The sequence below is a fragment of the Carcharodon carcharias genome, chromosome 11 (genome assembly GCF_017639515.1).
Source record: "Carcharodon carcharias isolate sCarCar2 chromosome 11, sCarCar2.pri, whole genome shotgun sequence".
In the NCBI taxonomy this organism is placed as follows: Eukaryota; Metazoa; Chordata; class Chondrichthyes; order Lamniformes; family Lamnidae; genus Carcharodon; species Carcharodon carcharias.
Window position 1 is genome coordinate 93159418 of NC_054477.1, and position 26456 is coordinate 93185873.

Below are 26456 nucleotides of genomic sequence, written 5' to 3' on the forward strand. Positions count from 1 at the left end.
TTGAGATTTTTAAAAAAAAGCTAGGAGCAGTGTGGCAATCCTACTCTGCCACCCTATGGAAGTTCAGACCCATTATTTGTAAAATGGGTTTATTCCTGGTCAGTTCTCTCATCCAAGTCCTGTTTATATGACCTTTTTGAACATGTGGGCACAGTCTTGCTTATTTTAATGTTCATTTAAATATTTGTTGCATTCCAATAACAGAAACATAATTGATTTTGAAAGTATAAATGGAGTTGGATAAAGCCATTAAAAAGGCTAAAATCAGTTTTATGTAAAGGTATGTCATACAAGAACAGAGAGGTCATGGTAAATCCGTATAAGACAATGGTTAGAATAATATGTACAATTGTAGAAACTACTTTAAAGTCATAGGCCTAAATCTTCAGATGTCCAGAGCAACAAAATCTGAACTTAAGTCTGTCTTATGCATTAGGACCTTGTGAAAGTCTTGGCATGCACCGATGTGCTCTAATTGCCCAGGAAGCTTAACCTTTGATGGGCTGATTTGCGCTGCCCTGGAGAAGCCACAAACGTCTTCAGCCCTGAGCTCTGATATGCAGGACTTATTAGGATACTTACCCTGGAATTGGTTGCATAGTTTAATCTTTGGTGTAACTCAGAGATTAACCAATGTAACTGAACTGAGCACCACAACCGACCCCTGACCTGACTCCCCACCTCCAAGCCGACCTGACCGTTCACCCACTTCTGGTCAGCACCCAGCATTTCTGCTGATCAAAAGATCTGGGTGTAGAGTTGACAGTATAGTTACCAGCATGGATAAGAAATCCTAGTTTGAAGAGGAACTTGAGATATTCCCACTGATGTAGAGAAAACTGAGAGGAGGTCCAATAGGTTTTCCAAATTGGAAAGTGCTTTGACCTGATGCCACTGCTTTCCACACAGAAGACGCAGTTAACAATTTCAGAGCCTCACTTAGAGTGAGGACTGGTTGGAAGAGATTTCCTTAGAGTTGAAGCATGGAATGTTTTCGAATGCTGATTAATTGAGGAAGAAACAATTGCATCTCTTAATGGAAGAGTAGATAAACATTTGAAGAAGAGAAAGATGCAATGTGTTTGAGAGAATAATAGGATTAGTTTCGGGATGGTCCAGTGAAGAACCAGCACACACAAAATGGGTCATATAGTTATTTGTGTGCTATAACATTTTATAGCTGTTCTGTGATCCATATGTTATAGATTCCAGACCTACTTTGAATCTGGAATTTCTCTCAATCTGAGTAGAAGCTGAAGTAAATATTCAGCAATTGGAGGTGGGACAACAGTGGGATGAGGAAAGAGAAAAAGAGAACACTTTTTATATGTTTTTATAATGTGGAACCTACCTAAACAAATGGAGTATTGGTGGTCAAGACCACAATGTTGATTGGTTAGCTTGAGAGATTTCGAGACCATTCAGTAAAATTTGCGATATGAGATTTTGCTTTGATAAATTAACTGTTTATTTTTAAATACTTTTTAGCTTTTAATGTGGTAGTACATTCTATAAGGGTATTTCCTTTATTTTCTTTTAAGAATAGTAGATTTACATATTAGTTGTTGCCATTTATGACTTTTCTGCTATTGAAGAAAATAACCTGTAGTAAGTCTTTTTGCTATGTTTTATTTTAAGGTTGCATAAAAAATCAGTGGAAGAAATCAGGAAGCAATTAGAGGAGTATCAGTTGAAAAAAGGATGGTCTCCTGTTTCTACGATAACAAAGCACTTAGCTGAGCAGCACTTGGTACCTCAGATAAGCCATTATGATAAATGTGATGGACCTGAACTCAAAGTTGATACATCTATTAATAAGCCTGAACTGACTTTTGTTCCTAGTGCTCAATATCCTGATTTTATGAATCAATCTAGAACTCTGAATCAGAGGCAACCCATGACGATGCCATTTGTTCACTTACAACTACCAGAATTACCATGCACGAACACTGGTCAAACACAAATCAATCCAGCGATACAAGCACCAGGTCACACAATTTGCTTACCCGAGAGTTCCAAAAATGCCTCTATCTTTTTACCAAGACACCGACTTTTTAAAAATCATATTGTGTTGGATTCAGCATTGCTCAAAACTTCCCAGCAGCATGCTGCCATTGCTGAGAATACAATGGCACAGCAACAAATAGCCAGAATACCTGAAGATGGATTAAGTAGTTCTAAAGCCCCTGACTATTTTAATCAAAACCAGTCTGTTGTATACAATGTAAGCAATAGTCCACGTGATTCACCAAAATCTGAAAGACATGTAATGCCCTACAGTGTACTTGAAGTGAATGGTCCAGAAGTTTCAGAGCCTTGCATTCGGACTTCAGCTATAGTTGAGCCACAGCAAGGGCTGAAACAAGTAAGGTTAATGGAGATGTTGCTGGGTCAATCAAAACCCCAAGGAGAACAGCTGGGAACATCAGAAATTTTAGGGGGAGCTTTGAAACACTCAATGCTTTCCACAACTTTCACAAAGCATACTGAAACTTTGAGGGATCAAGAGAAGTTGTGTGCTTCACCAGTAGGTATTTGGGTTCAACAAGAACATTTGAAAGAATTGCAGCAGCAGCTGTATAGACAGAGGGAGGACCTTGCTGCAACACACAAGTTACAGGAGGAGTTCATCCACAGGCAAAGCCAGCTCAAGGAACCGATGCAACAACAGTGCAATGCCCTGGAGAAGAATTTTATTGAAAATCAGGTAACGGTACACATATCTAAGGGCTCTTATTTTTGCATGTGCAGTAATATATAAAGTAGAAAAGGATGACTTTAGTGTAAAAGTTTCATTTTATCATTGCAAGAACCACTTGACTCTAGAACTCATAAATACAGGCCTCTTTAGTGCAGCCTTGGCAAATGAATGCAACTGAGGAAACTGAGTGCAGACTTGGAGTTTGGTGACAGGGGGAGTTTGGTGAATTGTGGGGGGGGGAGGAGGTGTTTGTTTCCTTTTTCTATCTGTCTCACCCTGTAGGAATTGGTTTTTGCTAAACTACAAGGAAAGGAACTAGCTGTTTGGTGAGTATCTGGTGAGTGGCTAAGGTCTATTCTATTCCTAAGGTTTAAAATAGTATACAAATTGATAAAGTTAATAAAATACATAAAAAGCAACATAAGTAAGTGATATAATTAAGTAATTATTTAAAAGTCGTCAAGGGTGGCAGGCTGCAGCATGTGGGAGCTCTTGGATAACATTATGATCCAGCGCAAACATGTCTACAGTAAGTGTTTTGTGGCTTGAGGAACTTCAGCTCAGAGTCATTGCAACACATCATGGAGAGGGATAGTTACTTGGATGCTTTGTGTCAGGAGGCATCCGCACCACTTAGGATAGGGTCTTCCACTTTGTTAGCAGTCAGGGACAGGAGGGTATGATTCCGAGTGAGGCAGGTATGGGGACCCAGAGGGCAGGGGTGTGAGCCTCTGCAGTTGTTCAGTAGGTTTGAGCTTCTTTCAGCTTGTTTGGATGAGAGCAGGGGCTGTAGGGTGGATGAGCAAACTGACCATGCCTCTGTACAGGAAGCCATTCAAGTGGGAGGAGCAAAAAGGAATGTAGTGGTAGTAGAGGACAGTATAGTGGGGGGCTTTGACACTTCCCTGCAGCAAAGAGTGAGCGTCAGGACGGTTGTGTTGCGTGCCTGTTGCCAGAGTTAGGAAATCTGCTCAGGACCTGGAGAGGAACTTGATGTGGGAGAGGGAGGATCCAGTTGTTGTAGTTGATGTAGATACCAACGACATAGATAGAACTCGGAAAGAGGTTCTGCATAGAGAGTGTGAGGAGCTAGGTACTAAATTGAAACGCAGAACCTCAAAGGTTATTATCTCTGGATTATTATCTGAGCTGCGTGCAAATTGGCATAGGGTGCATAAAATTAGAGAGATGAACATGTGGCTCAAAGACTGGTGTGGGAGAAGTTCTGGGTTGTGGGACACTGGCATCAGTACTGGGGAAACTGGGGGCTGTACCGTTGGGACGGTCTATGTCTGAACCGTTCTGAGACCAGTGTTCTTGTGAACCACATAACTAGGGAAATAGAGTGGGTTTTAAACTAAATAGTGGGAGAAGGGATCAAATGTAGAAAGATGTGGTATAACAAAGAGCAGAGACAAGGTAAGGGAGGAGAAAAGTAATATGGGAAATGAGGGTCATAGAATGGCAGGAAGGGACAGAGAAAAGAACCTAAGAATGCATCAAGAATCAAGACTAGATATTACAAAGATAGCAAAAAGACAAAACTAAAGGCTCTGTATCTGAATGTGCGTAGCATTCATAACAAAGTAAACAATTGATAACGCACATTGAAATAAATAAATGTGATTTGCTGACCATCATGGAGGCGTGGCTGCAGGATGATGAGGGTTGTGTCTTGAATATTGAGGGGTATATGACCTTCAAGAGAATAGGAAGCTAGGTAAAGGTAGAGAGGTAATACTGTTAATCAAGGATAGCATTTGTGCAATATTCAGAGATGGCCTTGGTTCGGGAAATCAGGATGTTGAATCGGTTTGGGTAGAGATGAGGAATAGTGGGGGAAAGAAGTCACTAGTGGGAATGGTCTACAGGCTCCGTAACAATAATCACAATGTAGGACAAAGTGTACAAGAAGAAATATTGGATGCTTGTAATAAAGGGACGGCAATAATCATGGGTGACTTTAATATACACAAACTGGAAAAATCAGATTGGCAGTAGTAGCCTGAATGATGAGTTCATAGAATGCTTTTGAGATAGTTTCTTAGAGCAGCAAGTTCTGGAACCAATCAGAGAGCAGGTTATATTAGTCTTGGTATGGTGTAATGTGACAGGATTAATTAACAACCTCAGGATAAAGGCACCACTAGGTAGTAATGACCATAATATGATTGAATTTTACATCCAGTATGAAAGGGAGAAGAGTGGGTCTAAGACTAGTATTTTAAACTTAAATATGGGTAACTGTGGGTATGAAATCTGAGCTAGCTGAAGTGAACTGGGGTACTAGGCTAGGGGATAGCTCAATAGAGAAGCAGTGGCAGACATTTAAGGGAATATTTCAGAATACTCAGAATCAGTACATTCCTACCACAAAGAACAATTCTAAAGGGAGGACCCACTATCTGTGGTTAAGTAAAGAAGTTAGAGAAAGCATGAACCTTTGGGGAAAAAGCATATAACTGCACAAAGATGAGTGGCAGGTCAGATGATTGGTCAGAATATAAAGAACGGTAAAGAATAACTTTAAGGTTAATCGGGAGAAATAAATTAGAGTATGAGAGCAAGTTAGTTAGAAATGTAAAAACGGATAGCAAGAGATTCTACAAGTATTTAAACAGGAAAAGTGAGCTAAATTGAGTATTGGTTCTCTAGAGAGTGAGAATGGAGAGTTAATAGTAGGGAAGGTGTTAGAATCGGTCATTAAGGCAGTTATACCTGGGCACTTAGAAAAACACAAGGTAATCAGGAAGAGTCACCATGGTTTTTTGAAATAGGATTTCCTAGTTAACCAATTTATTGGAGCTCTTTGATGGAGTAACATGTGCTGTGGATAAAGGGAGCCTGTAGACATACTGTACTTGGATTTCCAGAAGGCATTTGATAAGGTGCCATATCAAAGGTTATTATGGAAAATAAAAGCTCATGGTGTAGGGGGTAACTTATTAGCCTGGATAGAAGATTGGCTGGCTGGCAGAAAATGAAGAGTATGCATAAATGGGTTTTTGTCTGATTGGCAGGATGTGACTAGTGGGGTCCCACAGGGGTGTTGCTGTGCCCTCAACTTTTTTACATCAATGACTTGGATGAGGGGAGCGAAGGGATGATAGCTAAATTTGCAGATGACACAAAGATAGATAGGAAAGTATGATGTGAAGAAGATAAGGAGTTTGCAGGTGGATATAGATAGTTTGAGTGAGAGGGCAAAAATCTGGCAAATGGAGTATAATGTGGGAAAATGTGAAGTTGTTCACTTTGGCAGGAAGAATAAAAAAGCACAGTATTATTTGTATGGAGAACGACTGCAGAATTCTGAGTTGCAGAAGGATCACCGAGGTGGAGGTGTGCAAAAAGTTGGTATGCAGGTACAACATGTAATCAAGAGGGCTAATGGAATGCTATCCTTTATTACAAAAGGAATTGAACATAAAAGTAAAGATGTTATGCTTCAGTTATATGGGGCATTGGTGCGACCACATGTTGAATACTGTGTGCAATTTTGGTCTCCTTATTTAAAGAAATATGTAAATGCATTGGAGGCGGTTCAGAGGAGATTTACTAGATTGACACCTGGAATGAGCGGGTTGTCTTATGAGGATAGATTGGACAGGCTGGGCTTGTTTCCACTGGAGTTTGGAGTGAGGGGTGACTTGATCGAAGTATATAAGATCCTGAATGGTCTTGACAAGGTGGACGTGGAAAAGAAGTTTCCTTTTGTGGGTGAGTCCAGAACTAGGGGACACTCTTAAAATTAGGGATCACCCTTATAGGACAGGTGAGAATTTTTTTCCGAGGGTTGTGCAACTTTGGAACTCTGCGGTGGAAGCGGATATTTTTAAGGCAGAGGTAGATAGATTCTTGTTAGGCAAGGGAACTAAAGGTTATCGGTGGTGGGGGGAGAGTTGGGAATGTAGAACTCAACACAAACAGATCAGCCATGACCTTATTACTTGGCAGAGCAGGCTCAAGGGGCTGAATGGCCTACTTCTGCTCCTATTTCGTATGTACGAAGGAGCTGAATTTCTGAGGTGAGATGAGAGTGACTGCCCTGGACATCAAGGCAGCGTTTGACTGAGTGTGATATCAAGGAACCCTTGTAAAATTGAAATCATTGGGAATCGGGTAGAAAATTTTCCACTGGCAGAGGTCACACCTAGCATAAAGGAAGATGGTATGTTTTTTGGAGGACCATCAGCTCAGCCACAGGACATCACTGCAGGTGTTCCTCAGGGTAGTGTCCTAGGCCCAACCCGAGGTGAGTGTGACTGCCCATTGATATTGGGTCAGCATTTGATGGAGTGTGACCCCAAGGCATACTATAAACAGAAATCAGTGGGAATCAGGGAGAAAACTCTCCACTTGTTGGGGTCATACCTAGCACAAATAGATGCTTGTGGTTGTTGAGGTCAATACTTCAGCCCATGACAACATTGCAGGGGATCCTCAGGGCAGTGTCTTAAGCACAACCATCTTCAGCTGTGTCATCAATGATCTTATTGCATGGCGGAGCAAGCTCAAAGGGCTGAGTGGCCTACTCCTCTTAACTCATATGTTTGCACTTTGGCCCAGGCAAAGGGTCAAAGACAAAAGGCGTTGGGTCAATGTCCTGGAGCTCTACCTAACAGCACATGGACTAGTGGTTCCAGAAGGAGGTTCATAACAACTTTCCAAAGGACAATAAGGGATAGGCAGTAAATACTGGCCTTGCCAGCAACACCCATGTCTCTTAATCAAAAATTGTGACTAGGCTTTGCTACCCTCAGTGTTTTTTCCAAGTAGTGTTCAACATGAAGGGGTACTGATTCATTAGCTGAAGATGGGTGGTAGGTGGCAATCAACTGGCTCCGTTGCCCATGTTTGACCTGATGCTATGAGATTGCATAAGGCTTAGAGTCCATGTTGAAGACTGTATGCCACTGTACAGCAACCTCTCAAGGTAGTGACGGAAGAGACTGGAACATTGGCTGTTGCTTTGACTGGTCATGTTGGACAGCTCTCCCAGTATTGGTATAAGTTCCCAGATTTTACTGAGGAGGGTTTTGCAAGGTCAATTGGGCTGGTTGTGCCTTTGTCATGTCCAGTGCCTAGGTTGACTCTAGGTGGTCCATTCTTTTAATTCTTGTTTCTTGTGGTAGTTTGATGCAACTTGCTTGCTAAGTGATTTCACGGAGCAGTTAAATGAGCTAACCACACTGTTGTTGTTCTGGAGTCACGTAGCAGCCAGACAGGGTAAGAGCAGATGCTTTCCTTGACCAAAAGGCATTAGTGAACTAGTTGTGTTTTTACAACAAACGGGTAGTTCCATGGTCAGCATTCCTGATGCTAATGTTTTATTCTAGATTGTTATTTATTTAACTGAAGTGAAATTCCTTGGCTGCCATGGTGGAATTTGAATTTGAGTCTCCAGATCATTAGCCCAAGCCTCTGGATTGCTAGTCCAGCAACGCCACTATGCTACTGTACACGTTAAACACTGTGACTGAGCTTCTTAGAGGCTGTGTATTCAGTGGTAAACGACTTGCTTTGTGACACCCCAAATCCTTTCCACCATTTACAAGCACAAGTCAGGAGTGTGATGGAATATACTCAACTTGCCTGGATGAATGCAGCTCTAACAACAGAAGAGGTTTTGTATCATCCAGAACAAAGCAGCTCACTTGTCTGGCACTAAGAGATTCATGCTCCTGTTTCCCCTTACAGATGGTTCTTGACTTTCAGATTTTTATAAAGGACAAAATTACACAGAAACTGGGTTTGGCTCAGCCACAGACTTGCTGTTTATTTTTAAAACTCCTAACACCCTAATACAAAGAGCTCTAAATTAGTGTAATTGACAATACACAACATGTATTTGGCTAGAACAAAAACAGAATTACCTGGAAAAACTCAGCAGGTCTGGCAGCATCGGCGGAGAAGAAAAGAGTTGACGTTTCGAGTCCTCATGACCCTTCGACAGCTGCCAGACCTGCTGAGTTTTTCCATGTATTTGGCTAGGCCTGTTTAAATCCCTCCACGATTTAACCTCTACTTCTACTTAAACACACAATCACTACGACTTATTAGAAAGCCTCTATTTAAAAGCCACAGGCAAAACCCCACATTTCTGCCCAAACCTTCCTCAGTTCAAACCCAAATCTCCCCCAGGATTTGGTTGTTACACTTAAATTTATTTAATACCTCAACCCCAATACCTCTCTGATTTGGCTGATATTTACAATCCTCCCATGTAGTTGGTCCTTTCCAGTGTGAATTGTAGGTCTGTAAGTCAGTTTGACCATTCCTGACCCTCCTTCATGACTGTGGTCTGCAAAACCCCAGACCAATCTCACTACAGTTTGGCTGAAACCACTTGCAATCCTCAACACAGCTGATTTGCCCTGTGTTGATTTATAGGCCCGGAGTCAAGGTGACCAGCCCTGACCCTTCTTCTAACAGCAGCGCCAAACTCTTCGAAACTCTTGTCCTTTTTTATGATGGCTCTTATCGGAATATTATAAACACGTTTCCTGAGGCCGTCTTGCTGGATGGTCAGTACTTAGCACCTTTCAACCCTTTTAGTCTGTTACATGCCCTGGTCCGGACAGACTTGCTCCATGCTATTGTTACTTCCATCACCAAAAACAATGGACTCCATCCAGGTGAGATATCTCTGAGTTCAAAGATGATGGGCATGTCAATATTTTTTTCCTTCCTTGATAGGAGTGAAAAAAGCAAAATACTGCGGTTGCTGGAAATCTGAAACAAAAACAAAAATTGCTGGAAAAACTCAGCAGGTCTGATAGCATCTTGGAGAGGAAAATAGAGTTAACGTTTTGAATCTGTATGACTCTTCATCAAAACTAAAGAGAAATAGAAATATGGTGAAATATAAGCTGTTTAAGGGGGTGTGGGACAGGTGGAGCTGGATAGAGGGCCAGTGATATGTGGAGGCAAAGGAAAGATTGGCAATCCCTCCTTTGCCTCCACCTATCACTGCCCCTCTATCCAGCTCCACCTGTCTCACCCCCCCCTTAAACAGCTTATTTCACCACATTTCTATTTCTCTTTAGTGTTGCTAGGAGTGAATGTTGCTATGTAATGGCCGTAGTCTGGGGCCACTATGCTAATGGCATTCCCATTTTCTTAATTGGGATATGTGATGGTAGCTGTCTTGTACCATTGTATATGATTCAGTCCTTTAACTACATCAGGCAGAAGTAGTTACCTTGCACAATTGTGATAACATCCCCATTTCTAGTCCTTTAATTGTGTCAGTTTGTGATTTTGGAATGTTTGAAATTAACCCCTTACAGTATAGCCAGCCTCTGTGTGTTTTGTGTTGAGTTTTGGCATTCATTTACAGTACTTCTCTGTGGTTTTTGGGCGTTTTCATATTTCATTACGTCTAGCTGGATGGGATTCCGATCCCACATCTCCCCCTTTAACATCTCGAATACTAGAGATATTACCTCCGATGAAATCTTCTGCCATGTTACGGGAATTGCGAGTCTCAGCCAAATCACTGTCTATACATTAGAATCTATTACCAAACCCCATCTTAACCATTCAGCAGTGTTTTTCCTTTTGTTTTCCACACCTGGAAGTCAGCCTGATTGATGGTCTTGGCTTCCAGCTGGATAGGGAGGACTCAGTGCAGATTGCTGTAACAGGTAGGTCTGATTCTCAACCCCTAGAGACTTTGATTGGGAAAGGCAGAAACTGAACAGGACAGGGAATGTTCCTCTCGGCTGACAAATAGTACTTTTGTTTCAGTTTGCATGACAATGTTAACACATACAATTCATAATCAATTGTACAATCATTTGTACGTGTGAAGCAACTCAAATCCAGGAGGGAATTTCAATATTGAAACCAAAAACCCCACAAGGTGGGGAGGCTATTTCCCTGATCTCATTCCTCGTGTCTCTGTTTCTCTGTTCAAGAGTATAATAGTGCTTTTGAGACTCTTCCACCTCCTTCACCAATTTTGAGAGATGCTCGGGCAGTGGTGGGGTATCATATCAAAGTGGGCTATGTATCTTTGAAGGCTTGGGAGGGCATTGCCTACTTGAAGTTCATCGAGATAGATCCCAGAATAAGAATTATCCTTTCCTGTGAAATATGAACCTCCAGCAGGGGCTTAAAACAGAGGGCCGGGTCCTGAATGGGACACCACGTGTCATTGTTGAGCCTATACTGGCTCGCACTGGTGATAACACTGTGTCCCATTGCCTTCATATGCCACCTGGGTGGAACGTAGTTCTGAACCATTATCTCCATAATACAGTTGATGGATTATGCACTTTCTGATTTAAACCCACACACCAGTTGGCTGAACTCATTCGGGTGATATGAACACAATGCTATGTGCGCGCGCGCACGCACACACACACACACACACACACACACACACATTTGGGCTCTGACCCTCCAACACACATACAAAATCCCTTGCTCCTCCTTCCACCAAATGTATGAACATAATTTCACGCCTCCTTAGTCCACCCCATCCTCCACCTTAACCTCCAGTCCCTCACTACTGGTGCTTTATAACTGCGTTGTGTGCCCTTAGCAAGATGCACTGTAGCAACTCACCAAGGCTTCTCTCACTTCCAAATCTGTGACGACTTCTGCCTCAAAAAATAAGGGCAGCAGACACATGGGAACACCTGTTCCCTTCCAAGTCTCATATCATCCTGACTTGGAAATGTATAGCCATTCCTTCACTGTCGCTGGATCAAAATCCTGGAGCTCTCTAATGGCACCGAGTGTACTTTGACTAAACAGACTGCACCACCGCCACCTCGAGGGCAATAAATGCTTGCCAGAGTCACCTGCATCCCATGAAGAATTTTAAAAACAGTTTAAAAGCATGTCAGTTGGGATCAGATGTTAGTTTTTAAAAAAACTGATACCTGTGTCCAACCCATTCACGTGTGAGTTTAATGGAGGTGGGATAAGGGGCAGACAGGTAGTCAACCCACTCCCAGCAGGTGGGTTGATAATTTTAATATTTTAAGGAAGTTGGCAGCCTCTAATGAATCTAAAGCAGGTTAAACAATGGCTGGCAGGATTTCCCAGACTTTGGGAAATAAGGTAGCTGAAGGGAGACGAGACCAGCTTTCCGGTAGAAGCTAAGAGCCTTTACAATACTATTTGTCAGTTGAGAGGAACATTCCCTGTCCTGTTCAGTTTCCGCCTTTCCCAATCAAAATCTCTATGGGTCAAGAATCAGACCTACCTGCACTGAATCCTCCCTATCCAATTGGAAGCCTAGCCTATCAATCAGGCTGACTTCCAGGTGTGGAAAGTGTCAAGTACAAAAGACACACGCTATGGAGTTAAGTGTCACAGTGTGTGAGGAAACCCAGACCTCTGGGTTTCCCATCCAAAACTCTTGTCTCTATGCAACCACTCCTGTTAATATCCAAAGCACAATGTTTACACTGGAAACTATAATTATAGTCTTAAGTTTTAAATGCATATGCCCCTGGTCACATCCTAACGATCTGGAATGTTTCAACCAGTGCTGTACCAGTGTTTTGTACACTTAGACATTTAAATATGAACTTTAATTCTGCTGTCTAAAAGCACAAAAAATGCATCAAGATGGTAAAAGTATGTTGGGTAGAACATATCTCTTAAATGTTATTCTAGCCTGGACACTCGCTGCTGAATAAAACAACATCTGGAAGTGGAAATGTTGAGCAATTTGGTCCTCTTTCATCTGTGCTGCGAACCTTGGAGGGCTTGAATACTGGATCAACTAAGGAGAATCTCCAGTTAAAAAATGAAGATCAGCTCAGAAATCTGGAGCCAGCAGCTCAAATAAATGGAGCATTAAATCCTTCATGGTGCAATGATTCCAAATCGATTCAAGCTGGTAATTTTAGCTATAAATTTTGATAATTATTTTAAATCTGTGTGATTAAATTATTTAGTAGAAGAAAGGCATAAATAAGTTGCAACTTTTTCTGTAAGTACTACCTATGGAGCTTTTTATGGAGAATCATTGTATATAGTTATTTGGCACTTCAGGCCAGCAGCAGCGTGCTGGCCTTATTGAGGGAAAAGACAAGTTGATAGGTGGTATTATCACTTGGTTTTAAAATATGATGTAGCATTAGTCAGGAAATGAAGCACACAATGAAACATATATGAACCAAGTATGTACCTTTCCACTGAAAATTATTTTCTTGTCCACATAAATCATAACCAATTGTTAAGTGTCAATAACTCTAAAACTACTTTAGCATTAGTTTCAAGTCACAAGTATCTCTTTCAAATAGACATTTCTGTGGTTTAGACCTGTTCCAATATCAAATGTTTGAATCACATGTAGCAGTTTTCCGTGCTGGAGTATTTTCTCGACTCTGACATGGAAGACTGCTACATAAGTGAAATAATCTATCTTATTCTGATGTTTGGTTTTATAAAATATCTGCACTGTTCATAATCTTGTATATGTTGACTTTTTGTCCACATACCATCTTCTTGTGTCATTATTTTTGTCATTTTTATGTCAACAATAAACATTGAAACTGCCTATGTCAACATTTGTAACCAAATCTGTATGTTGTCAAGTACAATAACAAATCCCTACTTTGTTGACAAACCAACTAAATAGTTCAAAAAAATTTGGAAAATATTTTATTGTATATTTTTCTCCTTTCAAAGGAAGTCGTTCCTCAGAATCTCCAAATATTGAAGTTTTCACAAAAGAGGATCAACTTTGGAGGCCTTCAAAGCCACCTGTAACCAAGACCAGGTTGGGACTTTTTGGACTAATTGAACAGCACGAATTAAGTGCAATTCAAGAAGTGGAATCTCCTAAGAGTGACAGACCGTCTATGTTTGGTAACTTTTTTCCTTTCTAGTTTTTTTTTTCTCCCTCTCTAACGAAGCAAAAGTTTTTTTTCTAAATACTTATATTTTTTTCCAGCTTCTGTTAGACCCACTCCCCAATTCTAGAGACATTTCTCCACTAAGAGGGAAAGACTGGAACATAACCTATAGTCAAATCCCTGATTGTGCTACTAAGTAGTATGGGATTGATTGCTCACCAGTTTTCCCTTTTCTACACACCACCCCTCCCTGCTTTACACACACAGCGTATATTTCATATTTGGGGAGAAATCTAGCTAAAACAAATCTAACAAACTGGAAAACTACACGTGGCAATTTTCAGCTGCAGGCCAGCTGGGGCAGCCAAGTCACCTTGGATGCCCAGTGCCCACCTGATGCAGTTTTCAGATGCACCCTATGCCTGCACAAAACAGATTAATGACTACTTGCATATGGCCAATTATAGGACCCTGGTCACAATAAATGAGTGCAGTATGCCCTGCTTTGGCCAGCTGCCTGCTAGCACTCATTTGAGCACTTGGCAGCTTGATCAAATTATGCTGATAAGGCCCAAAACTGAAAATGGCTGACTTTGAACAGGCAACACCTTAGCTCAGCTAATTTCATTTAGGTTTTGAATGGAAGTTGAGAAGCCCACCCTGGATTTTTTTTTTGAATTGTTACAAATTTACCAACTCTGTTGGTAGAAAAGCAAAATCAAGCCACATTCATATACAACACAGCACATGCAATTTTGGCAGATGGCAAAGAATATTTTTGATCAGAAAGCCGTTTAAAGAATCATGTTGTTTAACCAAAAACAGAACATTTAGAATTATTCTAATGGAAGCTTTGCCACAGAAATGTGAAGTGATGGAAAATCAGTATTGTAGAAAATATTTGCAGTGAAAACTTATTTTCACAAAACATTTGATGCTTAAAAAATATCTAATTCTTGCATAGGTGATACTTTTTGTGATTAGTAGGCAGTTAAGTTATAACCTTTAATTGAGGCAACTTGTTTTATGTCAGTTAACAGGAATGCATTTTCAAAAAACTGCTGTTGGTCAGAAGCCAGAGAGTTAATGTCAAGTAGGGTGGATTCATCTTGTTTCTCTGAAATAGACTTGTCCAGAGTATCAACAAGCAGCAGCAGCCAGCAAAGTTCTGGTGTTGCAAGTAGCGCTGGAGAATCCATTCAAACGGGCAGAATGACTTGGAGGGAGAAGCTGAAACTTGAGACTGGCAGTCTTTCAGGGCAAGGTAAAAAAAAAGTGTGCATAAGTATATGTTAAATATTAAAGACTTGATATGATTTAGATTCCAATACCTTGGACTTCTTTGTTGTTAGAGTAGATGTAATTTGGGGTTCTCCTCAAAAGTTAAAAATGCAGCAAATTATTTAAGAATATTCCCAACAAATGTGATAGTTAAGCGACTGATGGTAATACCCTAGAATTTGGGATTTCTCTTTGCCCTTCCTGCCCTGTTATGACACAGCAGTTGGAAAAGGCTGTTTTTTAAAATCCCAGAGGGAAATTTCAAAAACAACTGTCATGACCTATATTTTCAATTGTTATGGCTGAGCTGCATCTCTAAACTCGGGAATAAGACCACCAGTTCTCAAAAGGTTTTTATATCAAACTAAATGAGACTTTTATTAATTTACAACAAGGTATTAAATACACACACATGGCTACAAATTACTACTATCATAACTTTTTAACAAATTCCCAAATTAATCTCCACTAAGGCAACAACCCATAGACTTTAAGCAGACATCAGGCAAAGCATTTTCACCTTACAAATTCAAAATTTCCTTTGCAGACAGTTGTAAGCTTATAGCTGCTTTGATGTTAAATGCATCTGCTCTGCACACACAGACTCCCCTCCGGTTATACCCAGCACTCCCCTTGAATGTAAATTTTCATTGTATCACCAGGTCCTTTGAACTTCTCCTCTAACAATAAAACCCCTTTCATAGTACCAATTTTATTAGTAATATAAACATATTGCTTGGTGTCTCCAAGCTAGGTGCAAGATTTCACTCCCACTCTTGAATGCTCTATTCAACAAAATGCAGATATACCTCTACCTCTGTTTACATCTCAAAACTACAATACATCAAAGCACCCAGGTGAGCTGGCTTTAATCCAATTAACACACACACAGACTAAACCTCTATTTTTTTTAAAAATTCCAGTAACATTATATACATTAATAGCTTCATGACATGCCCCAAGTTAATTCCAAAGATGTGCAGTTCATTTAGTTTAAAATATATTACTGTGTCCATGTTACCGCAACTGTGTGGAAATTTAAATGTTAATTTATAAAATTTGGGTCCTTTTAAATATATTCTGAAAAAATTAGAACTGATTGATTGGTAGAAGCCTTATATTATGTAAGTTCTGTCTTTATTATACCAAAAATATTCTCTAACCTAGTTATGTAATTTTCAAATGACCCATGTTCACATATCCAGGAAGCTATAAACTTTAAAATATCTGCTATATTAAAACTGACTATTAAAATAAGTAGCAAAACAAGAGGAATACAGAACTGAGAGTTGTGAAATTAATAACCCCAAGGCAAAATTTTAAATTTAAAAGGATTTTCATGCCCCATAGAGTAATAAACAGTAATTTATTAAAAAATCTTGGAATGGGAGAAATTATATAGATAAGGTTGTGATAGAGCAGATAAAATGTTACATTAATCTCTGGAAGCAATGAATTCCAGAGACCAAGAAGTATTGTATTAATTCTCATTTATCTAAAATTAGGCTTCTCTACAGGCCCTTCAGTACCCATTTCAAGTTTGCCAAGATATTCTGCTGATGTTGGAAGAATTATGCTTGAGAACCCTGGCCTACCTTCATCAACATGTAGCACAACCAGCCAAGTAAGTAATAATTATACTATGAACAACATCATTATTATCAAGGCTGGTGTTTGTTCTGTAACATTCTTTCTAACTTGAGGCATATGCTGTTACTACCAAGTATGTGTTTCTGTTCACTTATGCATTTACTAAATAATAAAATTATTAAACAATTCATAGCATAAGCCATAGTCTAAGGAATTATTAATTTGTACCACTTACTTAAGTTGGTAACACCGGGATCTATATTTTAAATGCAATAATGAAGTATTTATTTTTGATCTTTGCTTCATTTTGTATTTGACCCATGTTATAGCTGACCCAAAGGTAATTCATTGTGCCACCGAGCTTGATAAAAAGTAGAAGAATGTTACATTGAGTTATGATCTCCAGGGAAGTCTAAGCACACAAAAAAAGCATTTTATGATCTTTTTAAAATAAAAAAGGGAGATATCTTTGTTACAGATATAACTTTGTTTTACTCCATTTCACTCTGAGTCTCTTCTGAGATCTACTGGTTTATTCAGTGGGTCAGTGATGAAAAATAGCCAAATCTGATCACTATTTGATCTAAATAGTGAATGATTAGTGCTCAGACCAGAGAAGCAGGTGTGTGTGTGTGTGTGTGTGTGTGTGTGTGTGTGTGTGTGTGTGTGTGTGTTCACTGAATACAGTTTTTTTGTGTGTGTGTGTGTGTGTGCATGCGCAAACAGGTATTTCATCTGAGATTGTTAGTATGTTTTGTACTGAGCAATGATGCAAATATGTTCATACTGATTTCTAAAATGCTTTCCGTGATGTTCACTACACTTGAACTGAGCTCAGTATTTTGTGTGTACATACTGATTGCTTTTGCATGTATGCATGTGCAAATGGCTATTTCGTGCATGACATTCTAACAGTTCTGTGTTGTGCAGTTATGTAAATATATTTGCGCTGATTGTAAAAAATATTTTTAGTGAAGCTCACCACAACTTGAACTGAACAAAGTTCTTCAATACTTTGTATGACAGCATGTCTCATTTCTGTGAACTAGTGCAGTTGTCCAAGGTACTTGACTGTGTTTAATGCTCCTGTATTACATACATGCTCCATTTTAAAAATTAAATATTTTAAAACCATTCCTCCCATTTACACTGATTCAGCATAACTGTTATTTGCCAATTTAGTGCTCTTCAAAGGATTTTTCAGTCTTTGAAATAATGCTCTTTGATGATTAAAATATGTGGATGAGATAATATCTTCAGCTTCTAATTTTTTAGTTGCAGCCTCTGCATGACAAACCTATTGTTCACAAGTATGAAGAAAGGGGCTTCGAGGTCAGATTATTTTGTAATTTAAAAATAAATGTTGTAGAAAGTTACATAGTTGCAAGAAGCTTTAGTTTTTAAGTAATAGTCAGCGTATTTCTGGCTCAGCATTCAATTCTTCCACATAATTCTATGACATTTTGAGTAAAGTCTCGCTCTGAAATTCAGTACATAATCAGCAGTGTGACAGACAATTATTTTAATACACTGGTCAGTAATTATTGGTGTCTATCCTCATTCTCATTATAATCATACTTATTCTAACCTCTCTCAACTTGAAGCCAACCAAAACTCTGCTGTCTGTATCTTAACTCAGACCAAGCCCCATTCTCCCATCATCCCTGGGCTCACTTTCCTACACTGGCTCCTGGTCAAGCAATGCCTTGATTTTTAAAATTCTCAACCTTGTTTTCAAATCCCTCCATGGCCTCACCACTCCTTATCTCCGTAATGTCCTCCAGTCCAATAATCCTCCGACATATCTGTGCTGCTCTAATTTTGGCCTCTTTTGTATCTCAATTTTAATTGCTCCTCCGTTGGTGGCAGTGTCTTCAGTTGCCTCAGCCCTAAGCTCTGGAGTATCCTCTCTACCTCTCTTCCCTAAACCTCACGTTCTTCCTTTAAGACACTTCCTAAAACAACGTAATAACTCCTTAAGCATTTCGGTGTCATACTTTGTTTTATCATACACCTGTGAAGTGCTTTGGGACATTTCATTAAGTTAAATGCGCGATATAAATATAAGTTGTTGTTTCAGGATCAGTAAAGTAGGAAACACAGAAATTTAAACTCTATTTAACTTTAAATGCCGAGATATCAACTTAACCCTCAAGTATATTTCAATCTTTAACCTTTGACCATAAGTTATATTACTTAGTTATTGAAATTAATATCTAGTATGTTACGACCAGGCTAACGGGTGAACTGACTCCTCTCTTTGTCCCACTCCTGAGTTGGTTATAAACAGAATGTGAATTTAAAAGGGAGATGAGAGTGCCAGTTTAATATATATTTAACTTTGTACAGCTCGGTGCAAGAATTAAGTCAGCCAGGTTCCTTAAGCTAAGAGTAAGTTTTATTGCTAAGACTCACTCGGATAAAGATGCAGAAAATATTAATGAAAGGTTTGCAATGTACAAAAAATCCATCTACCTACTAATGCAAAAGCAACACGCATGCATGCACTGACACCCCATCCCCCACCAAGCATGTAGAAAAGAAATAAAACTCAGCAGAGCATCCAATCTCAGAAGCTTGGCCAAGTAACAAGTAAAGTCAGAAAATAATTATTCATGGATAGCCCAGGGGCTTGTTTACAGCTGAAGGGTCCCTTTCCAAAGTCGGTCTGTAGTTGTGGCAGGTTGATTTTGGTATTCTCCTTTCAAAACTCTGTTTGCAGCAGGTCTCCTGGTGGTTTCTCAAATCACAAACAGATCAGCTATGATGGGCGAGGTTTCAGAAGTAAACAGATGGGATAAGGCTGTTGCCTCTGCAGTGCTCTCTCGCTCTCTCTCTCTCTCTCTCTCTCTTACTATTTTAAATCCAGTATCTTTTCACCCAAGAGCGGGATCACATAACCTCTCAGAGCTCCGTAGACTCTGGCCAGAATTTTCCAGCGCCATTGTGGCGGGAACCTCTGTGGGAGATTCAGTGGCCCAGCCAAAAGTCCAATGACTCGCGATGGGGCTGAACAATCCCAGCGGCGGATGGGGCCAGAAAATCTCGCCCTCTGTGTCTCCATAAAAAGCAACTTGCATCCTTTGCAAACGCAACGCAGTAGCTGCGGTAGCCAGTGTCCTTTACAAAAGAAAATTCAATACATATGCAGGTCTATCTGATTTCATTATAGAGTAATATATGTCCACCTGATGATTTTATAAATTAATATTTTATGTAACACATCTTTATAATGAGTATTTTAAATATGAGAACACATAATCACGTGTACCCAAATATTCAGCTTGGCCTCAACATTTAAATGAGTACTTTTGCAATACTGTTATTATTGACATGCCAGTGGAATGCATCATTTAGATATTTGCCACATAATCAGTAATTTAACTCTCTGGGTAGTTTGGATTGCAGAGATTCACAATATTGAATGAAGTGGCGAAGAAGAGTCATAGTCTTGAAACTTTAACTCTGTTTCTCTCTCCACAGATGCTGCCAGACCTGAGTTTTTCCAGCATTTCATGTTTTTATTACTGAATGAAGCATCACTGTAGAATCGTTAAGTGATTCTAATGAAGGCTAGTGTAGCTAACAAATTAAATAATTTAAAGACAGCTTCTCAAAAATGTGCAGCATTAAGCTCAGTAATAAAGTACTCAAGCTTGCTGTCTATTGAATACATTGGTTCAAAATTAAATTTCAATGTTTCCAGTATCTCAGTTCTTAACCTAATCTTGGCTGTTTAATGGCCTTTTGAAATTTGTCCATGAAAATTATTAAATATGAATGAATTACTGTCTGCAATTTTAACTGCACCCTAGAATATGTAGTTTGACATTTGATATACTTAAATAGAGAAATTTCTGTTCACGGTACTTTATCCTTTTTGGTAGGAGTAGCAGGGGAGAAAACTTTATATTTGATACTGTCAAAATGTTTGCTCGCCTGTGCCACAGTTTGGCTTATCTTTTATGCACACTTCTTTGAGGCACCTTTCCATATCTTAAGAAGATTCTATCATTCAAGTTGTTGCAATTAACTCACTGAACCCTGCTGTTTTGGATCTTTTTCTCTCCTTAGCCAAACTCTGCTCTGTTATGGGAAGAGCCTATATGTATCCCAGAGCAATTCTATTTGCTGTAGTTGGGGTTAACCAAGAATCATCTAACAGCGGGAAAAGAATCCACTACCATCCCATGCTCATTTTGGAAACTTTCTGTTGTAATACCATTCTAGGTTAGCTTCTAATTCCAATCTTATGTCTGCTCCCATTGCAGTTCCAGGATACACAATGATCACCTCTGTAATTATTGAGTGCCTGAAGTGGGACCGACACCCAAAATATCTGACCTCTCTCAGGCTGTTTCAACAACTTTTCGTGCAGGTGATAAGCATTTTGTTTTGCTTAGAACGTGTTGCTGAGGAGTATTTGGAACTAAACTATTCACAGTTATGCAATGAACTATACAGGGGGATTTTCATTTTTAATTGAACTGATTGTGCTTTAAGTTCTGTTGTTGGATTTCACTCTTTATATATAAAATCTTTATACACCATAGGTACTTCCTTACTCTTGGTCCAGTAATGCATTTGGCTTTAATGCTCAAAAAGCCCCCGAGGCAGATCAAATATCTTCCACAACGCTGTCCACTGGGAGTTTGTCTTCAAGTGAACAAATAGCTATTGGTCCCATCAGTTCAGGTTTGTAATATTCGTTTCTATTTATTTCACTGCCTGGTGACACTTCTGTGATGCACCATGGAATATTTTTCTATAATATAGGTGCCATATAAATGCAATTGTTGTACAAACAATTTTAAATGCAGACTCAGAACTCAGCTCTGCATAATCCGACTTCAATCTTTACATTGTTAAGGGAAGAAGTGAAGGAAGAATGAGTACTTTTAAAGGCTGCATTTGTTGTCAATGCCATGCATACTCAGTTCTAGTGTTTAATTCCATTGCCATAGCAAGTGACAGAGTAGGCAGCAGCCAGGAGCAAAGATGGCACTGCTCAAATAATCACAGCTGTGTTTTAGGCAGCGTGGCTTTCAGCATGCTCTTTGTGGTTGGCAAAGTTTAAATAAGTTTTCAAAAATGCCCTTTTGGTGTTTCAGAAAAAAACAGAGGGGAACTTACAAAGGTGTTCTCAATGTAATTGAGAGTTTTAAGACCCGGATCCCTATCTAGTGATTTAATTAGTACTGGGTACTGGATATAGGGGAGAATTCTGTGTATGAACTCCAAGTTGTTTGAACTGGGAGTTAGTGTTTCAGTGACACCCTGTGACTGGTAAAATATTTCATTGTTACCAGAGGAAACACCAGCAGGCTTTAAAAACAGGCTGGCACATTCCAGTTGATGAACTGTAAGGTCCCGGTATAAACTGGGTGGGGTTTAGGAGCATGGGGCGGGGTTATGGGCCAGAAACCAGAAAGCATGGACCTCTTTGACTGACTGACTGAATTTTGACTCCTGCTATTGTGAAGCAACTTCTTGTATAAAATTTGGGAATAGAAATTATAAGTTGGCCATATAATGTAATATTAACTGTTACAGGAATGTTGATCTACTATAATGTAATTGCATGTGACCCCAACATAGTCCATTGTTTCAGCTTCCAATGTATAATGCTAAATAAATTCACGTTTTGTTTGTAGAAGGCAGCTCAAAATTGTAAAAAGAGATCGACCCTGATGGCTGTAAAGCAGACCTGTGAAACCCGTCCTCTGTGAGCTCCCCATCATTGACCCAATCTTGCTCTGCCCCTTGACCCACTGTTCCCTCCAGCCACAACATTAACCTCACTGCTCCTTGGCTGCAGTTATTACTGGGGCCTTCCCCACCTGACACACAGCCCAGACTCTTTTGAGGAGTTGGGGGGAATAGTTTGTGTCCGTGCAGGGGATTAATTTCTCTGAAATTGATGTTGGTTCTGGATCCTTGTTATGTTGTCCCACCGGCCGGACGGAGGAAATTCATAAGATTGATTCGTGCAGAGGATACTGGCAGGCAGGGTGCAGCGGATTTCTACGCATGCATGAACCAGTGTCTATGCGCACACTGGTATCGGCAGCTGAATTGCATTGGCAAGAGACAGTGATTTTCAAACCTTTTTTCATCTCCAGTTGTAGCTATTGTATTGCAACGTGTTTGTTTTACCTTCAGTACAAATCCTGCAGTGATTAATGTATTGTACTTATTAACTTAGCTTTATTAACAGGTGATAATCCCTATGCCATTCATGACATTACTAGTGGACAGTGGACTGCTACATCGTCTGATAGTACATCAAGTTCACTATCTTCATTTCCTGTAAACCAGGATACAGCTGAGAGTCAAGACACAAATCATTGTTCCCCCAAGTTAGAGGAATGTATTCCTATTGGAAGCAAAACTCAGCAGGTAATAGAGAAGTATACTAGAAATCTAAATCAATTACTGGATTCAAGTGGAAAGTACCAAGGTAAGTAATTTTAATTTTTTTTAAACTATCATAATAGTCAAAGACAAGTAAATGTAATTTTAACCCAAAGTTTATCCATATCTAACTTTTCCATTATAGTATCTGTGGTTTTTTGTTGAACACCTAACTGTATTTTTCTGCCTCTATTGCCCCACTTGGAAGATTATCCTAAATATTTTCACTCACATCAAATGTCATTTAATATTTTATACTAATTTAAGTTGAAGGTTTGGGGTTGTGCTTTATTTACCTTACTTTAAAGTAATACTCATGGCTTGTCCTATATATACATATAAGTTTACCCAATCTTTCCTCCTGAGCCTTCCATCACTCTCAGATCCAACATATAATACTTTGCATCTCTAAGTGGTACACTTTGTCAATTTGATACCCACTGCAGCACCTATCTCAGTCACCACTGCATTTTTCTCTTGCACTTCCAGCAACTTGCAGAGCAAAATATTATAAATATTGAACAGATAAGTCTAACAGCAGGTGGCATTTGTTGGTCTGCAATTTTTGGGTCATTAACTAAAGCAATGCAGAGTGGGTTTTTTGTCAGGATTGCTACCACAACATAATGCAGAATGCACATTGTTGCACCCGAAATTAAGGCGTTTTTGAACAGAGGGGAAAAATAAAAGTTTAAACTGGGAAAGACATGCTGTATAGCCTTCCATTTGTTCGCAGTTTTCTTACCGCTCACCATGCTGCCGCCAGTAATGCTTAACTTGAAGGTCTTTTTGTGGATTTACGTTTTCTGGATGCTTTTAGGCCAAATGTGAGCCCGCAGTGTGAGCGTTGCATGCTATTCCAACCTAGCTGTCACTTAATGTGCATGTACTTTAGGAAGCAACTACTTTATTTCCCTCACACTCTTTCTCACACTCTTTCCTCCTGCACCCACCCTGCACTTTATTTGGGACACAGAGGCTTGTTGTGTGGTGGGTCTTTCTCTATTTTTATGGATTATCTATCATTGGATAAATTTGCTGAGTCAAAAGGGCAGCCTAGTTTAATTTTTAGTGAACCCATATGCACTCATTCATTATTATGATAGTTCATTTTCTTCAGTATTGCAATTAACGTTGAAAATTATACTGTTGTATTTCAATTTTATGTATAAGCATGCTTAATTTTTCTATTTGTTCAGAGTCTACAACTGGTCATAACATTTCAGACCAAGGAGTCCCTAATTTCCATCTACAACTGCAGCCTTTCCAACAGGATTCAGATCCAGAATTCCAGCCTTTGGAGTCCAGACCTGATTTCAGCATTTCAGATTCTTCATTATCTCCTACTTCTAGCAAGGTGCTAAGACAATGTTTGATTCTAATGCTAAGTCAATGACCTTGATATATGCAGATAGTGCTTTGTAGTCAAACCAAAATAAATTTTTTAAAATTGTAGATTATGTTAAAGCAAATCAATTGGATTCTAGAGCTGTAATCAACTAGCAGCCTTAACTTCAAAGTTATGGGCAAAGAGAAGAACATATCAGTTGCTATTAAAAACTGTATAATATTTAGGACTGAATTTTCCCAGAATTGCACTAAGTGTGGTAGCGGGTGGGTAAAATGGAGTCCCACCCACCAATGAAAATAGTGGGTTTTCATGCCATATCTTCCCGAGCCCACCTCATTATATATTCACTTCCTCAAAATATGCTGTTTCCATGGCAAGCAGACTCTTATTCGCCCACTCGCCATCACCCCGCTGTTACATCACGCCAGCTGCTATCTTTAAAAGGCAGCCACCAGCAAAGTGCTCATCGCCACCAGCTCATCACTGCTTACTGGGAGACATGGCCTGCAAAGGCAAAAAGACTGCAGCCCCTTGCATCAATGACTGTTTCCTCGAGCGACTGCTAGATGCCGTAAAGCCTGTCGGGATGTGTTGTACTCCCACTCTGGCCGCAGAATGGATAGCAATGTCACCAACCCAGCTTGGGAGGTGGTGGCAGAGGTGGTTAGAATCAACACCCTTCAAAAGAGGACAGCCACCCGGTGCCGCAAAAGAATGAATGATCATCTCCGTTCTGCCAAGGTAAGTCACTCTTTCTTTTCGTCACTCCCAACTCCCCCTGTCACTCAAACCCATCACACACCCAGAGAGCCCTCCGTCACTGTCAGTGCGAGGGATATCACCATTCACTCTTTCTCACACACCATCATTGTCCTCAGCCCACACAGGCCAGGCATATTTACCATCTGGCCTGGCAGGCATCCTGATACACACTTCCCATCTCTGTCCATGCAGGACAAACTGGCACACAACAGGAGGGGAAGGTCACAGACAGATGGAGGGATTCAAAGTTCTCACAGAATTTGAAATCAGAGCTATCCAGCTGGCTGGCGATGACTGGGACTGGTCCTGTGCTAACAGTGAGGTTGGTGCTGCTCTACAAGTGAGGATCCAGCAGTGCAACATCCGTCAGACAACCATGCCATGAGTGATGTGCCCTCTTTCACAGGCCACTGCCATGCACTAATTATCTCCCCTTGCTTTTGCAGGCACACCTGGGAAGCAGCAGATGGAGTCCACGACCCAGAGCCTCCAATCAAGCTCTGAAGAAACCTCCGAAGAGGAATCTGAAGGCACCCTCCCTGAAGCCCTGTCGCAGCACTCACCCACATCCTCCACCAGCGCAGAGACACATACCTCAGTGGGACCTAGCTTTAAAGTATCCTCGGGATCACAATCTGGTGAGCACATCGCACTTCCTGTTCCACAGCAGACGTAGGCAGGGACTTCCCAGGTCCCCGGCTCTTAGAGGACTGCTGGAGGCCAGAACGTTGCTGAGTCCGAGTCAAATGACCAGCTTCTGGACTTGGTCGTGGTACAGTTGCTGGAGCTGCAAACGCAAGCTCGGGAACGTCAGGAAGGGATGGCCACTGCACTTCTCAGATTGCAAGGCATGATGGAGGAGTCCGTCCATCTTCAGGCTGAGGTGAAAGCGCTGGCATTGCAATGCACCGAGGTCAACACTGGCAGGATGGTGGCTGCCATGGAGACCTTGGTCCAGGACATCACTGCTGCGCAGGCTTAACTCCATCGCTGATGCCATAGTTGGCCTCCAATAGAGTGTATGCGAGAGGGGTGCTGGGCAGCTGGATCTCACTCCAGCTACTCCTTCTGTGCGTGGAGTCAGCCAGGGGCCCTCCTGCAGCCATTGGGAGGAGGATCAGCAGGTGCACGCTCCTAGGCCATCCACCCAGGTGACTCTGGCAGTGACCAGCCCAGCTGACTCCCCATTTCCTGTGACCTCCACAGATTCAGCTTCACAGGTCGAGGGAGGATGCCACTGCTACACAGCAGGACCCTGAAAGCAGGCCGGGGCCCTCCAAGTCTCGGCCCTCCAGAGGACGCCCACCAAAGTCATCACTGACAGGGTATCACAGTCAGCAGGCTGCTGAGGATGCCCAGGGAGCACCAAGACATATCAGCAGGGTGAGGACAGTTGAGAAGAATTAGTTGCACAGCCTGGCCACGAATGTTAATCACTTGTACATACTGTTCACTATTGTCAATAAACTTCCAAGAATGTCTCCCTACCTATGGCTCCTTGTTCTGATGAGCAGTGTTCTTGTCACTCGGATGT

The 26456-nt window shown here is 40.6% G+C and overlaps 1 protein-coding gene and 1 non-coding gene across 2 annotated transcripts in view; both read left to right on the forward strand.

Annotated features, from left to right (window-relative positions):
- Positions 1 to 26456, forward strand: part of cep295 (centrosomal protein 295) — a 119878-nt gene that overhangs the window by 62352 nt on the left and 31070 nt on the right. Inside the window, exons 14-21 of the mRNA XM_041199489.1 lie at positions 1639 to 2707; positions 12338 to 12563; positions 13358 to 13537; positions 14558 to 14788; positions 16311 to 16429; positions 20949 to 21090; positions 22601 to 22855; positions 24009 to 24166. Coding sequence (XP_041055423.1) covers positions 1639 to 2707; positions 12338 to 12563; positions 13358 to 13537; positions 14558 to 14788; positions 16311 to 16429; positions 20949 to 21090; positions 22601 to 22855; positions 24009 to 24166 — 2380 coding nt within the window. The remainder of the gene's footprint in view (positions 1 to 1638; positions 2708 to 12337; positions 12564 to 13357; positions 13538 to 14557; positions 14789 to 16310; positions 16430 to 20948; positions 21091 to 22600; positions 22856 to 24008; positions 24167 to 26456) is intronic.
- On the forward strand, positions 16938 to 17005 carry LOC121284558. Its single transcript, XR_005944520.1, has one exon. It is a non-coding gene; the product is annotated as a small nucleolar RNA U2-19 (small nucleolar RNA).